Source organism: Limulus polyphemus, unplaced genomic scaffold, assembly GCF_000517525.1.
Source record: "Limulus polyphemus unplaced genomic scaffold, Limulus_polyphemus-2.1.2 Scaffold593, whole genome shotgun sequence".
NCBI classification, from domain to species: Eukaryota; Metazoa; Arthropoda; class Merostomata; order Xiphosura; family Limulidae; genus Limulus; species Limulus polyphemus.
This window is the reverse complement of record NW_013666203.1, coordinates 298891-316616: the sequence shown is the minus strand read 5'-3', so window position 1 is coordinate 316616 and position 17726 is coordinate 298891. Positions and strand designations below refer to the sequence as shown.

General features: G+C 32.0%; 1 protein-coding gene across 1 annotated transcript in view; it reads right to left on the bottom strand.

The window, feature by feature from the left end:
- Window positions 1-1054: 1054 nt before the first annotated feature.
- Window positions 1055-17726, bottom strand: part of LOC106459330 — a 44890-nt gene continuing 28218 nt past the window's right edge. The window contains exons 9-10 of the mRNA XM_022385786.1: window positions 9231-9295; window positions 1055-2510 (exon numbers count right to left, since the gene is read on the bottom strand). Of these exons, the coding sequence (XP_022241494.1) occupies window positions 2237-2510; window positions 9231-9295 (339 nt within the window). The 3' untranslated portion in view covers window positions 1055-2236. The remainder of the gene's footprint in view (window positions 2511-9230; window positions 9296-17726) is intronic.

Genomic DNA, 17726 nt, shown 5'->3' with positions numbered 1-17726 from the left:
ACTTTTGCTTGTATTGTAAAGTTCTGATGACCTACTGAGGAGATATTTTAAATACCATTTTGATTAACAATGCGAGCCATCCTTACATAGGCGTCTGATAGGTACCTTGACGGTGGTGGTGGTGAAAACTCTGGGTCATTTCACTTTGCTCTGTTGACCTACATGTGTTGCTTTAATGCATCTATTTTCACTTGCAGCGTCCATTTTAGAAGTGTGTTACTTATAAGTTAATTGCTTATGGGTATGAGTCTCATTTTTATACCAATAAAATATAAATTGAAAAATATAAAATCCATTTTTTGTTTGATTTTTTAAATAACTGCATTGCGTTTAATCATGGTGCACACAGCAGTGCAAATCACTCTGCCAACAGATGGCACACACACAAACAGTTCATAAAATAAATATGAAGTCCAAGAAAGCATTTGATTTCCCACTTGTCACCAAATCATACCATTTTAAAATGTTAAGTATAATGAACATTCAAAATATATAATCATATGATGAGCTAGTTAATTTGTCAATATATGAACATATAGATTTATTTAACACCCTATAGTTTTAGTTGTATATTGTCCACCTGAAGTGTTACAAATACATATGTATTACCTAAGTTTTTCTTTCTTTCCTGAATTGAAAGTAGAATTTAATTTGCAAAGTTTTAACACCATCTATCAATTGTGTTTTTTTTTTTCAAAATGTACTAGATAGTTCTGGTTAATGGTGAGTGAGGCTTTTCTAAGTTCATGAAATAATCATCCTTACATAGTTTAATATATATAAATAAAACATGGTGCTCAAAAATTAGATAATATTTATAGAGAGAATAGTAACTAGATTTATGAAACTTGTGCTGCTCATATAGTGATATGTATATTTAAACACAGCTGATTAGTATTTACTATCTACGTGTAGTTTTGTAAAAAAATTCAAGTGTCATGTTTTCTTGTATAAATTGGTGCTTTTAACACACAAGTTTTAAGTAAAGTTCATATTTCTGATACAGTGCATTTCTGAACTTATTTTTCTGTTTCTACACACACAATGCAACAAATGATTTTAAAATTTTAATTTACAACTAATAAGAACGAGACTTATTGTAAATATGCAACTAGATAACCCTCATATTGTATATAACATTTTTCACATTTAAATTCAAGAACATCATGAAAAATATAGTTTATTTTATGATATTAACAATATGCTTCCCTTAGACTTCAGTAGTTGTTTCAGTTAGCAACAGTTGTTAGACTATTGTTAACACACAACATACATGAAACAAATAATTTGTTACTTTTATATTTTCAAACATGCATATATCAGTCATTTTATCTTAAGAGTGAAATCTTGTAAAAATACCTCATACTGACCACAGCTGTTTCTTTCACATACTGTAATATGAAAGTTTAAATCAAAACACAGTTTAAAAAAGTGATTGAGTCCTTAATGTGTTAAAGTATTACTGTATTTAGAAAAATACTTAACTTCTTTTACTCAGTTTTATTCATAGTAACAAAATAGTTACCATAAAGTAAACTGAAACAATAACAGAAAGTTAAGTGTATCAAACCATTATCCAACACTCAATATTACCATAAAGTAAACTGAAACAATAACAGAAAGTTAAATGTATCAAACCATTACCCAGGACTCAATATTACTATAACGTAAACTATTATACTACACTCAATATTGCCCTAAAGTAAACTGAAACCAAGTACAGAAAGTTAAGTGTATCAAATTATGAAGAAATATATTGTAAAACCATTTTAAATACACCTCAATTTAAAGAACAATAATTATAAACAAGTTGGTGTTTAATACAACAGTTACACATAAATGTGTACAATAAAACCTTATTAATCATATTGCAAAATTAATCCTATCACTAAATTCTTTAGAGAAACATAATTAAGTGTGACAGAAGAACCACATTCATATAAGGAAATTTGAATTTTTTTCTTTACTAATATTTATTTTAAACAATTGTTCAAGGCAATGGTTCCAATTTACAAAATGGTAATCCTATCAAATGTGTTACCATATCACATGCAAATGTTATTCATAGTGTTTATGACATTATAAATCAGTTTTATTCAACATAAACTTAATTATCTCTTTGGCAAGGAGGTATCTCTACTTGCTGACTTTTGCCATCAGTGGTTGACTGCAGGGAGAGTATGGATGACAAAAGATCATGAGACAAAGCTTACTGGGCAGATGATGATAATATTGACTAGTGTTGAGAAGTCTGTGGTTTCTGAGAAGGATTATACGTAGAAGATCTGAGATCAGCAGAAGCAGAGTACCTTAGCCCAGTAGGAAGGTTTGGGAGAACTGAAGAGGTGTGGTCAAAGGATCCTGAGAAATGCTGGTCCTTTACTAATGTTTTCTTTTCTGAACCACCAGATTCTTTGTAATCGAGCTGTTGTTTCATAAACACACAGTTTCTCAAAAGCTCAAAAATATTCTGAAAATGATGCAGACTCCCATGCATGGAATTTACAGCACTGCAAGTAATACATGACACTAAAAATGTATGCCAGGAATGTTTTATAAAATGAAATATAAATTACAATATATTATACAAGCTAACATTAAAAAACAAATATTACAAATACTTAAAAGTTGTACAGAAATGATGCAATACTTAAGTAAATGTGATTGATATTTGTATGTGCTACAACGAAGAAAAGATGCTCCAAAAATCTCAGTTGCAGCAGACCCAACTTCTTTGAAAGACTACATAGTTGAATATAGTAACATGGAAAAGTTATATTTATTTTTTAACTTTAGAGTAAAACAACCTGCAGCAATTTATCCTAAGGATACTTTGAAATAAGATTAACACAATCAAATATAGTTGCTTGTCACATATCTCACACAGCATACATATATAAAAAGATGGTAAACAACTCAAGCATGATAATTAAATAAGACACAATTTTAGTTCTCCCATGTTTAATTCACCCTCATCACCCATGAAGATGTCAACAACAACAAAACCACATAGACTTCCCAATCATGTTTAAGAAACAAATAGGCAGTAACATAAAAATCTAATGTTTATAGGTTTTTCTGCCTAATTTCTCCATTAAACAACCAGCTTTCCAACCTCACCACTCAAGATCACCATATTATTTGATCCAAAGGAGATTTCTTATGTTTTTCTAAACAATACTTACCACTTTATAAGGCTTTTTTTTATAGGTTTTGTTTACAATTATAGTGAAGAATTTTATTCTCTTCTCGAAAGTCCTATTTTGAACATATTTTTATGAAAATGTACATGAACAGTTCATATTGTTTAAAAAAAAAATATTTCTATACACCATTTTTACCAAAAAAATAGAGCAATATTCAAAATGTAGGCTTTAATAGGTTTTACAAGTATACTAGGAGACCTGAAAACATGATGAATTATGAGAACTCTGACAAAAAATTAAACTTGAATATAAAAAACAAAAATTAATTGTACATTAAATAAGTGAAAAAGTAATTATGTATATCTTAATATAGAAGTCAAAGGTTTGTATGTTTATTATTTTACTCTTCATAAAAATCTTCTGTATTTGATTTTACAAATTTGTACATAAACATTAATTTAAAGGATAAACTATGTTTCTATACTTGTGTAGTCTAATTTTGAAAATGATTAGTTCATAATTTTCTAATCACTATTTTTGAAAAAGCATTTCATTAAAACCTTCCCTACAGTTGCTATTTAGTTCCTTTTCAAATTTGCATTTTAAAATAAAATAGATAAAGCATAAAATCATGTATCATTTGTCTATCTACATTTCAAACATACACAGAAAAACTTTACAGTAAGTACAGGAAAAATGTCCCTGAGTGCAAGGAGTTTTACCTTATGTCAAACAAACATTATACTCATTAATGCCTGTATAATTTGCCATTCCATTCAAGTTGTTAAAGTTTCATTTCAGGATGCACATACAAAAATGCAAATAAATAATGAACTTGTGGTGACACTCAAGCTAAATTTAAGATTATGTTCCAAAGATTACGTTCCCTACTAATCAGTAAAAAGACTTCTAATTTTGAAGATATAAGGCAGCAAAATTTAAAAATTTTACTCAATATTTTACTTTATAAAGACTTCCTATGGAATGTAGTAAGTTCTACCCTCATAATAAAGGAAATTTTTATAAGTTTAAAGTATCTGCTTGTGGAAGTCACAATTGTAATAGGTTAAAAAACATATTCCTATGTAAAATCTATCTGGATCAGAGAGAACTTTTCCAGGGTCAAGTGCATGTCTACATGTTCAGGGATAGAAATATTACATTCCCGCATTCCTGGGAAATTTAACTTTGCTTGAGGAATTTCATCTTTTTAGTTGGCTTTCCCAATCAGAAATGCATGGTCCTGTGACGATCAGTAATATTGGACTGTTGCCACACAAACATGTTATGAAATATTTAGACAAATACTACATACAAGTGTTTATAAATACAATGATTAGACCATTTATGTACACACTGGCCATTTTATGAAATATTGAGTCTTTTGAAAGGCAGATATGGATACTTTGTTAATTTTTTTGAAAGTAAAAATGTAGACAAATTTACATAGGTGTTGAGAGATTCCTTGTGTGGCAGAAATTCCCTGGTCCCATGATTTTACTTTCCCATGTATAACATAACTTCCAAGACTGAAAATAATTTCCGAAACTGTGACATTTAATACCTTTGTAATATGTTTTCATTTGAAACAAAAATTCCTTAATTATAGAAAACAATTTGGAGACTTCAGTCATGTTCTTACTGCCATAATTTTCATCAGGTCATGTCTATCTCTGTCCAAGTTAGACTCCATCTAAACACTTTCACATGTAATATCCAATGAAAATAAAAACATCTATTCTATGTAGCAAAAAGCATGCACAAATATAGGGGAATGGTAAAATATTCAAATCCAACCTCTATGCTGACGTTTTTTAATCATCCACCATTCCACTTGAAGGAGTTTGTGCATTTCTGAGGTATTTAGATATCTTCAGCTTGAAAACTCTATTTGCTATTGGCCAGCTATCCATCAAACAGCCAATTGAATGGATTTTCACATATGAGTTTTGGCTTATGGGTTAGTGTAAGCATCCAAGCAGATAAGGCAATCTCCAATTGAGTTTCTAGTGTTAATGTTATTTTGTCTCTGGTCTCTTCATCCCACCCCCAATATTTTTTCATTCAATTTTAATGATTTGGGCAGATGACCAATTTCAATAAAAATTGCAAAAAATTATCACATGGCAGGCAGTTTTCATCCTTGATCTTAACTCAAAAATATTTCAGAATTAACATTTGTTCATCTTTTAAAGTGTATTTAGTGAATTCTTGAAGAAACATTTTTTAAATCTTTCAAATTTCATTTCTGCAAAGCTCAACACAATAAATTAATCTTTTTTAAAGAAAAAGTTTTTGCCCATCCCAAAGTGTATGATTATAATTGCTAAGAAAACTATCATCCCTTGAAAATATAATTATTCAGATCTCATTTTACATGTGATTTTCCTTCTCTGTTAGTGGTTTTATTACTACAGCCTTTCACTGTGATGTCACAGTATGTGGTCGGAACTACTAACAAAGCTCAGCTCTCAAGATAACTATAGCTAATGTTTTGAATACAGCATATTACACATTATTCATATCATTGCAGAGTAAATACAGTGGTTTGAGCAAAAACACATGGTTTCTCAAGAGACTGACTAGCAGAAGCTTAAGAAGGGGTGAATAAAGAAATATAATGGGAAACTCAGAAAACTTACAAACAAACCAGAAATCTGGAAACCTTTTTTTAGTTCCTTTACACATTCAATTTAGTTACTAAAAATATTTCTTGTTAAATTAAATCTCTTTGTAGGCAACAGAAATTTTCTTCCGTAACAAGACATTGTGGTAAGCTTAGTTTTGTTTAACCAGTATTGTAAGCAATGGCAACATTTTTTGATAACTCAAATCTATATTTATTAAATGTTATTGATAAGTTAATTGAATTCAAACAATGAATACATGTAAACGAAGTGAATTATCTATTGAAAAGAAAGTATATTTATTACATATTAAGTTATTTTGGCTGAGCATATTGTTAGAAAAATCACAATACCTACAGTATCCTGACAAAAGGTAATACTATTTTTATAGGTGAGGTCCTAGGTTATCAATAAATCTGTCAGTTTTTGTCATATTTTATCATTTACAGCCAGAAGTGGTTACTTATGCAATAATAACTTTAAAAATGTTCATATCACTCACATTGAAACTGTGAATATATTGCATGGGACTTTCATAACCTTAAAAATGATAAAAATACTATTTCAAATTTTATGAATTTTTTGATGTTGACACTAAATACTGTTTGGTAAGTTTCTAGCAAGTTTCATGCAATTTGGTTAAGTATTTCCATTACTGGAAGGAAAGAAAAGCAGTGGATATCACTGACACCCCTCTAGTGTAGAAAGGGTTAAGAATCATAACTGATCTGATAGCTTGATTTAAAAGCAAAAATATCTGAAAACACAAATACAGAACATATGAACTTCCTTCAATTGTATGTGAACAGCTACATCCTAAGGCTAACATCTGTAAACTGATTTTAACTTTCACCGTATCACAACAATTAATGTAACGCAATATAACCAGGCATGCAAGTGGTAATGTTTGAAAAAAATAAGAAATTCCTGACAAATTAGGAGGAGTGATTAATATGTGGCTTCCTTTGATGAGTTTGATCTTTGCCAATTTATTGCCATCTTCAAAGCCTGATAAACGACAATGTAAACTTTAAAAACATTTTAATTTGTGTACATCCAAAGATACCCATAAATGAATTTATCATTTTCTACAGCCATTAGGTAAGAAGATGAGTATATATAATCTAAATAATATCCAATATTACATCGAATACTTACTCATAAAAAATTATATATTTTCTTTACAAACTTCACATGCACATATTTCAAATGTATGTTAAAGTGATATCATTACTCGTAAAATGTTTCTTTGCAGTGTTTATGGTTCTCCAATCTTCTCTTCTACCTGAACAAAACCTTTTCTTCACACTTTAAAATGCTTTGATATTATGTGCAATTTTTAAACATATCACCAACACAGAACATGACTGTTGATGCTATTTTTACAAATACACACGTCTTTATTTGGATTCTATTAGCTGCTGGTAACGTATTTTTTTGAAAATTTTATTGACAACTGAGAATATAACTACAGCAAACCTGAACACAATGTATCATTAACATCAAATGGCTATTTCAAGCAGCACCTTTATATTTTGGACAATGGCACATTTCATAATGGGCTACCTTGAAATCTCACTTGTGTTGACTCTCTCAACACGGGATTGGTCAAATTGACCAAACACGTGACCACTTTGTACTTATTATAGTTTTGATACCACTAAATTTTAATACAGTAGGTGATCTTCAGTAAATCTGGCAGACTTTCAATAAACATTACAAGTCTTTTATATACAAAAAATCAGATTTTTTAATGAAGTATTTTTACTAAAGATTTGTCTGTGAATATATTGTCATTTTTTTTTACTAGTCAAAGTGCAAAGTGATTTTCATGTTAAGATTAAAAATAATTTTTTTTCATCTCAAATTTTATTTGCATAATCTCTAAAACCTTCTAAATACATTTCAAATATATTTTTTCTGTAAAACTTTATATTCTATCTATTATTTACTCTAACCTAACTCTATAAAAGTTTGGTAAATTTGATTGACCTCATAACCACCAAAAGAAAAAAACAAACAACCTAAATTACCCTTTTTTCTCTCTAGAATGCCTTCATATTGTAACAAGAAACTACATTTGTTTATCCTAAGTAGCTTTAAACCCCTAACAGTATAAATCTATTAATACATAACTTTTATTACTTTATTGCCCTTTGGACTGTGTCTAACTACTATTTGTGCCATCTTAAGTTGTAAATCACTTGGGGTACATTCAGTTCATATTACACTATCAAATTATATTACCCACGAGCTACTCTGAGCTGCTGGCATGTGTGTCTAATGAAAATTTTTTATCATAATATTATTATTTATTTTTCTTAATGTAACCTTAACTAACCTAAAGAGTTTCCTATTTTTAAATGTTAGTTACTTTACAATAATTAATGAAGAATATACATGAAAAACAAAAAATAACATACTTACCTAGGCCTTCTTGTTTTTGCTGTTGACTGTCAATGACACTTAGGCTACTTTTTTTAATGCTAATGATAGTACTGCACTAAATAATTTTTATTTAATCAAATAATGCACCAAAGAACATGGAATAATAACATGTAAAAAGTAGACAATGTCCCTTAACTATCACAATATTTCTGGCTTTCTAACTATACAACAAGAGCTGTTACAAATTAATCCAAGCTAGTCAGTGTGCTTCCCATGAGAATGAAGCTTGTACTATAAAGAAATTGACAATTCTCTGTACAGAAAACAATGTAATATAATACATCATTTTATAGATGAAAACCTTGGTTTTCTATTATTATAAATAATTTAGTATTAAACATAAGAGATAACTATTGACAAATCCTGAAAGAGAGGATCTGACAGGTAGGTGTGGCAAGAGGAGTCTGATTTTTTATTTGATAGCTCTGTAACTTAACAAAATTGAAGGCTATGAAAATCATGCTTTGCCTGAGTGATGACAACATTATAATTAGTAATTTACGTGAAATTTCGTATTTCTTGGAGGGGGGTGATAAATAAAAAAAATTCATATTTCTCACACTAGAGGAAATTCAGGATTTCTTAAAATATTGCCTTATAAAATTAAGAACTTAAAACGTATATACTAGGTTTATGCTAATTGATATAACATGAGCAAAAAGATGTATAAATTTTGAATGTAAGTCACTAAAAACCTTGAAACATGCACAGTAAAAGATGCCCATGGAGAGAGAGGGTTAATTATATGTGAAAGATGACCATGCCCACATACACGATAGAAAGAAAGAGTGACAGGACCAAGGTAAGAGTTATTAAAGTTCTGGCGAATATATTAACAACTAATGTCTCTCTCCCCAGGTTTAGATAAAACCTTAGAATAATCCCAGGGATTTCAAAAAATTCAGATTTTCTTCAAAAGTCAAAAATATCATGAGTGAAAAATGTTTGACTGTTTCCTTATATACAATTTAAGAATGTAAAGGATGACTTTAAAACAAAATACACTTACCTCAAAGAATAATCTAAATCAAAGCATTTTCCCTGTAAATCTTCATTCACCTGATTAGCTTCTTGCTGCAGAAAAAAAAATTAGAAATTGAAATGAATATTTGGTGGCAAAACAGAAAATAATGGGACAATTATATGCATGTTTTCATATTCAGACACACATGGAAATTAGGGTTGTATCAATTAATTGTTTGATATTTGTTTTATTGGCTATATAACTAATTCTTCAGAATTAACCAAGTCAGGCATATCCTGACTCTAAAGTTACTAATATTTAAAAAAATATTTTGATATCTGCAGATAATCCTAGTTTCCGGTTATTATTTTCACACTCCCATCTCTTGCAAATTGCAGAAAACTTTTTCACACTTTCTGAAAATAGTCTTAGTATTTTTACGTTCACTCAAACTCCTTTACCTTCATGAAATATAATTTTAAAATCCAAACTTAGATTGATACCTCCAACATGTAATAAGTGATTATCAGTTTTATAAATCAGACAGTAAGCAAAATGTCAAAATTAGGTGCTTTGCTTAAACATTAAAATACTAAGAAAACTTATTATAAACAATTATTTTCAGTTTGTGTTTGTGTGAAAAAAACATGATATACAGAGAAATAACAGAAAAAAAGTTATCTCACTCAGAAAATATTGTAACTCAGTATTTTTTCTTTCAAATAATTTACTGTTAAGTTTCAGCAATTCATTGTTATGTGAATAAATATTGTATGTTGTGGCTGGTGAGTCTTCATAAATATGAAACCTGTTATAGTTAAGATGTTGAATCTGTTTGGGTTACAATCAGAGGTTTCAAGGGTCAAAACTTTCTAATTGGATACTGTTCTGGGCCACCTGTTTAGAGGGATGATATTACTGAGAAATTGTATAATGAGATCAGGGTTGTTACTAATAAGGTTACTACCGATGCAACAATCAGGGGTGATTTTAAAGTTTAGCCTGAGTTACTGGGATTGTGTGGAGCCAAGAAGTGAGTAAGAGAAGTTTCTTGAAGTAATTTAGCATGGGCTTTCTACACCAAATGGTCAGGGCTGGACAATACACCAGTTGAATTGTTGTGACACCTCAAATTTATTCCATTACCCGATTCAGCAACTTCCAATTTCAGAGCCATATAAGTGTTGCAGTAAACAGTGGAAACATATTACTTACTGATGCTATAACTTATCAAGATGCAAAAGGTGCCTAAGTACACACTTGAAAAAATATGTTTCAGAAAGTTACCGATTATGACTGAGAGTAAATAGCAAATGTATAATCACAAGTATTTTCTTGAAACTGTTTTAGAAACTTTGTATAACAAATGTCATGAACAAGTTGCCTAGGTGCTGACTGGTATTTAATTCTTTATTCATACTACTGACCTTTGGTACAGCCAAACAACAGTTTTAGCATACATTATATTTGTAACAGGCAGCTTTTTGTGGAGCATAGTCATTTGGGTTCGACTGAACACTTGTTACAAATAATTATTTGTTTGATGCCAGTTTATCAGTCATGGGTAAGCACACAAGCCACAAACTTGAGAAGGTTTACCTTTGGAATAAAGAAATTCACTCAGTTTTAAAATGAACACAAAATAAAGTTTATTACCAAATGTTCATATATTCATTCACTACAACTACGTTGGAACAAATCAACATGAATACTATCAAACCCTTTGTTCTGAATTGCTAAATGCTTGTTAATTAACTCCTCAATTATATTCTTCAGCAAAGACATAACGATAAACAGATCATCAACTAAGTTCACTAGGAATATTCTCTCAGACATAACTTTGTGTAGATAATTTTAATAATAATTATTCTAGAATGTCTCTTAATAACTCGATAACATCTTCAATTAACTTCACTAAATCTTCAGTACAAGTAATGTTTAATACTTTCCTTTCCCAACACATTATACATGGTATGTTAACTTATGTTGGTAGACTAGATAGGGCAGCATTAATACTTACAAAGAGTTTATGCATTGAACATTCTCTAGACTTTGAAGTGTGGTGGCCATTCTGACAGCAAGTTCAGTAGCAACATGTGGACCTAAGGAACTCTGTCTTCCAGACCAAAAACATGACACTTTATACACCTCTTTCCATGTTCCAGCGATCACACAGTAAGTTCAGTAGACCATCTTCACATGTAGTCCTTCAACATGATTGTTATATTTTTGACCCTCTTGTCAAACAGAAACTTCTTGTTAATTGGTTTATGCAAAACTACATACAAACAGACCAACTTCGGTTATTCCCTCCATTCGAGCTTCTGTTTAAAGTTCCGTTATTTCTCATTTTATATAAACCAAATTCCACTCATTTGGTTTCTATTATGAAAGCTTGTTGCTTTCTTCTTCTAATGAAGCACATCTGTTTGATGCTTATAAGTTTGCTGTGTAATGCTGTGAGTTTCTACTTCTCATACTACATTCTTGAATGTATTTTCATCTAACTCACATAATGTATAAAAATTAGTACCTCTTTATATAGCAATGTGGTTTGCTGTTTAGCTAAACGTTTTTTTATAACTTCCTGCTCTCTTCTCAAGCTCTATTACACATATTTGAAGTTATAGATTTCTTCAACGTTCACAATTATTGGATTATATTATAATCAAAAATCATATTCCTCAAAATTGCTAGAATTTGCTGCCTTAATAAATACTTCATGTTGATATAGATTGGGATTTGTGCAGCAAGTGCTTACAAACAAATAGACAGAGCCAGTGGTGTGTATAAGACAATGGTTAGCACTTACGGGTGGAAAAGAAGAAAGTAAACATCAGCATGGGTGAAGCTCGATCCTTCATAGCACAATTTGATAATGAACAATTTCTACTCACTAGGGACCACATCAGCAAATGGTCCAAAGGATTCTGGAACAGAAGAAAGCCCTCAATCAAGTTCCGAATGCACACAGAAGTACCAGGCATGTAGTGTTGGCACAGTAGGACATTGAAGTCCTCAAGCAGGTGAATGGGCTTTATGCAACATTAGTGGATTGAGGATTAAACACAACTAGGGAAAATACTTTCTTTACTGGCCCTCCAATAAGATCAAAGTATTCTTGAAAACACTGATCAAGATGTTGCACTTAATGCTACATAGCCAGTAACATATACAAACATCATTCATGCAGTTCACAAGTTAAACAAATATGCATTATGCAAAATATTTCATTTACAATCCAATGTTTATTACATGTATTACCCATCTTAGTAAATTATAAACCTGATACAATTACATGAACTGAAAGTAGTTCACAGTAAAAGAATTATCACTCATCCATGCTGTAAGTTGTTAATGAGAAATTGGACATCTTATTAAACCAGATTTAATTAGTTAAAAAAAATCCTAATTTTATTTTATACTTGCTGGCTCTTGGGGAAGTTTCTCAGTGTCCCAGCAGACCAATCCATCTTTGGTCGCCTTTATCTTGATTCATCTAAACAATGGCATTCTAGCTATTGAGTAAGATGACACTGACTCTCACAAAGTCATTTGATGAAAGTTTTTGAATTATCCGAATGAAAAATGCTGACACTTGAGTGCTACATGATGTTTTACCTTTTATTGAGAACAATGTGGAATCTATTAAACAACATATAATGTATGAAGTGGAATAACTAGTAAGCATACAAAAGGAGATAATCATTACTGTCAGAGCCAGTAAAAAAATCTAAGATTGTAAGAGATCCACCACCTTCTACAAAACACAAAGACCATGGGTAGCTTAATAAAATCAAGAGCTACAAGCAGCACTTCTACTACTTCTGAGAAAAGAGATAATTATGCTTGAAATGGATTATTATCTGCTACCACCTTTGGCAGAAAATGAATCAAATCAAAGCTCAGCAGATTTGTAGAGAAGTATTTATGCATACCAACAACTAGTTCTCCATCTTGGAAATTTTTAGTACATTTGGTAAGTTTGTTAAATGCAAAAGGACAAAATCAAAATAAACTTGTGAGTTATGGTTAATTAAAACTTGAAAATTAGAACAAAATTGATATTGTAATGAATATTACAGTACACTAAATTATATTTCCAAAATTATATTAACATATGATTTATATTCCAAGCTATATTGCTCACCCCTATTAGGAAGCCAAGAAGGGAATGCCACTTTGCATTTATTGTTATCCACTAAATGAGGACAAAGAATTACTTTACCTTGAAAGTGGATAATAAAAGATGCACGGGAAACTATAGATCAAGTTAGTTTTACTTTCAAGTCTGATAAAAGTAGTATTTCATTTATTAAAATATGTTCACATTTTTTCTGAGTAAATTACATGTTATCTGGACAGTTGAGAGGGTGTGAACTTGATGTACTTAGATTTTTCAAAAAGGTTTTGATAAGATACTAAACAGAAAAATAGGTAAGAAAATCACATATGTGAGGGTTAACTGAACTGTAAAATGGCTGGGTGATAGAAAGCTAAAAGTTTATATTTTGTCCAACTGGACATTTGTTATTAGGAGAGTGCCTCAGGAGTTGATACTCGGGCTTTTGGTTTTCTTATTACTGATATTGGTAGAGGCATAATTAATAAAACTGGCTGATGACATTAAACTCTTTGGTATTTCTAGATGTATTAAGGATGTTGAGATGCTATAGAATGCTTGAATCAATGAGTAAATTGAACAAAGATTTGGTAAATAACATTTATATGTAAAACTCTTCTTGCTAATAATTAATATCAAATTTTGTAATTTAAACCTTAAAACACTAACTTAGTTCCTCAGTTATAAATATTTGATGTCTATATAGAACAATAAAGTTTGAAAATGTCATATTACTGCATGTGTAACATTGCTGGTCTACACCAATTAATGTATCAGTCATAGCAGTCAACAGGGTCACACACAGTTATCTATGTATACAAACAACAGCTGATTGTGTGGCTAATACTTTCAAATTAAGATTCTGTTATTATTTATTTCTTGGTAAGAATAAAAGGATCAGTAGTGGGCCCAAAACAACAGGAATCATAAAGACTTAAGAGGGGCTCTAACAATACTTTGCAAAACTCAATTTAAGAGCTCTTTTGAGCATCATAAGATGGTACCTGTCAAACATGAAGTACTGCCATAAGAAAACCTTGTACCCCACAACAAGAACTATTTTTCTTGTAGTAAATTCCTTCTTGGTATCAAACCTGAGAACTCTCAAACACCATGCAAGTACTTTATCAATGGAGCTAATGGGTTAACTTACTAATTCACTGTTTAATAACTCAAACTACCACACAAATACAGCCATGGAGCATTATGTGATCCCTTTTTTACTATATAGTCTGTGAAAGGCAAGAAAAACGAATTATTGCTGAATCCAGAAATATTCTACCCATTTCATAAAACTCATTACAGTATTGATATTAAACACTGTTAAAACTAATATTGTTTTTTTTAAATATCTATTACTTAAAGATCTTGATTATTGCTTACATATCATAGAAATACTGTAATGTCTCTGACTCAGTTGTATATTGCCTCAAAAGCAGTCAAGGAAGGTATTAAACATCAGAATAAAGAATAAAAAATTACTTGGCCAATTAATAGCAATAAGTTAATCTGCTGTATTTTTTAACAGCACATTCCTAAAAAAAATTTACTATTCCCAACATGGACATTTATAATGATGCACCATATACAGTGATACATTTTATAATCAAAATATTTTTACAATAGGTCAAAGACACAATTTCAATTTTTTCCTTAGAAAGAATTAATAATAGCCAAACTTCACACAGTTATTTAAAGCTGGTGTCTGTTTTTATTATGTTCATTCATTTTTCACATTTGTAATGAAAAATACTTTAAAAAATAACCTTTACATGTACATACCTAAATATATATTTTTATTTTAAAGGGAAATCAATGAAGTTATCTAAAATAAGACTCAATGCTCATTGGGAATCAAACACATTTTGCAATTAAGACACAAATGAATAATGAGCACCCATCCATTTAGACTTAGAAAGTGCAAGTTTCATATTTAAACATAACAGAAACATTATAGGGTTCAGAATAAGTACTATGTAATTATAGGACCACATAACTTCAGATTAAAAAGTTATAGTATGAAAAATTATTCAATTAACATGTCTTTTTTATAGGTAAAGCTAACTGTGAAATGTTCACTTCTTATATTTATTCTACAGACAAATTCCATAGAAATCAATAAACTTTTCACAACTAATCTTGTATGTTGTGGCTTTCTAATTAGTAAAATTAATATTTTCCTACACTGAAAATATATTTCCAGTAGGTACTCACCTCAACTCACAAAATAACTTCTTTCATTCAGTGCTGCCCTCTATATGTGCACATCTTTTTTAATCACCACTAGCTTTGAAACTCCCACATACCCCACATTTATTGTGGTTCTACTGCATGTTTGCATGCAAAAAAACATGCAGCAACCCTCCACCAATAGGAGTGCGACACACTCTCCTGATGCTGGTTACTCCCTCTATACTATTCAGCCTCACCTTCACTTTGTGATCAGTCACCAAAAAACAATGGAAGTGGGGAGGAAGGACGGGAAGTGTGAGATGAGGTAAGTACCTATCAGAAATATATTTTCAGTGTAGGAAAATAATAATTTCCAACAAAATAGCTAGAATCTCACACTGAAAAGGTGGAGGGACCAGTGCAAATGCTACCTTGATGAGCCCCCTTCTGAAAGTGTCTGAAGAATGTTTGTGGAGTGTGATCTCTGTTGAGAGAGGAACATTCTCATGGGAGAATGCACCACAGCTGTACCAGGTATACTCTTTGCCCAGTGAAGTAGTAAGTCTACATCCATTAATGCAGACATGTCAGTTGGTCCAGCTCAACACCCAAACACCCAGAAGAAAGCAGGATAGAGGGTTCCCAACCAAATATAGTAATGGTGTGGAAAATAAAATAGATGTGCCCCACAGTGTAGAACAGTTATGGCTCATCAGTTAGGGTGGGTCAACTCCAGTCCAAAACAAGGTAACCTCGGGTATTTTTCATCTGTTCTGTAGTAGGAGAAGGGTCCCTACCATCTTCACCTCAAGCCTATGAGAAGGAAAATGTTGTGTTCTATCTGACTAGACAGGACACATGTGCCCAATTTCTCAACCAACACCAGCCACTCGGGAACCCAACATCCAAACAATGGTAGGAAGGGAGGTGCACTTGTGGCAGTTCTCTCAGATCCAAAACCAACTGGACTTCTGGTTCTTGGTCCAGCTTTATGAGTTACCAGAATGTACGAGTCACAACCTGCAAGTGGTATGTAGGGGGTACACCTCAGCCAACTAGAGTACCTGTCAGTCAGTCCAGCTCATTGCAATACAGAGATGCTGGCAAGCTGTGGGATCCTGAGGAGGGGGAAAGATACAGGAAATTGTGACAATGGAGGGTGTGGGAGGAATTGGATGAAGAGTCCTTTGGACAGCACCTGTAAAACCCAAGGATTGGAAGTGAACTCTTAGCATAGGTGAACAAATCAGCACAGGTGTGCACCTACCCAGCCAGAACCCACTTGGTAGCCACCAGTACCATTAGCAGTGTGTGTGTTTCTACAGTGAGAAATACAACAACTCACTGTTGAAACCCTCAAGAGAGGAACCAGTAAAGGTTGAGGTGTGGGATGGGAAACAATAGTGGGAGCAAGGGCAGGTGAAGGCTGAGACAACCTGGAAACCAAAGATGTAATGGAGAAAAGTTGTGGGCAGACTCCACCTGCAACTCCAGAGACTCAAGGACATCTCTAAAATGAGATCTGTGTAAAAATGGTGCCATTCTGAGGTCGTGCAGATAGGTAATGGGTATCTGCACTGAAACAAAAATGCATCCCTACCTAGGAGATTTCAGCAGCAGAAGAGCCACATTTGGAGGGAAAGGATGGAAGAGGGTAAACACACCAATGTCGAAAACATGAGAGTGTGGGTCTCCTCCAAAAACCCCACAGTGGAATGGTGGATAGCCTCAGCTAAGAGGTGCATAGTAGACATGTATTTAAGGACAGATTAGGGTCACCCGGAGTAAGGAAAATTGGGCCTGGGAGAATCTAACTGGAGAATAATGGTTGGGCCCCCACACTTGAATTAAAGACTCCAAGTGTTGAGAGTCTAGAAAAGGAAAGTCTGCTTGGTGATAAGCCAAAGCAAAAAGATTCGAAGATCTAGGGAGACGGAGCATTCTGGATCCTGCATGTAATTGTGCTTGGAACTGGTCAACATGAACCCTGATATCCGGAGAGAGGTGGGGGGGGAGGCAAGATATTCTGATATTCTAACAAAGAAGCAGTGTGTAAAAGGGAATGAGTGGGTCACAAGAGACAGGGGATACAGACAAAACATAATGTACCTGTGAAATCATGTCCAAAAAGACTGAGGGAGGCCTGGCTATATTCACAGGTGACACACAGGATTGCACAGCATAGGATGGGTGAAGAAAAAAGTCTCTTCAAATCCTCATGATCAAGACTAAGTTATTTTGTAAAT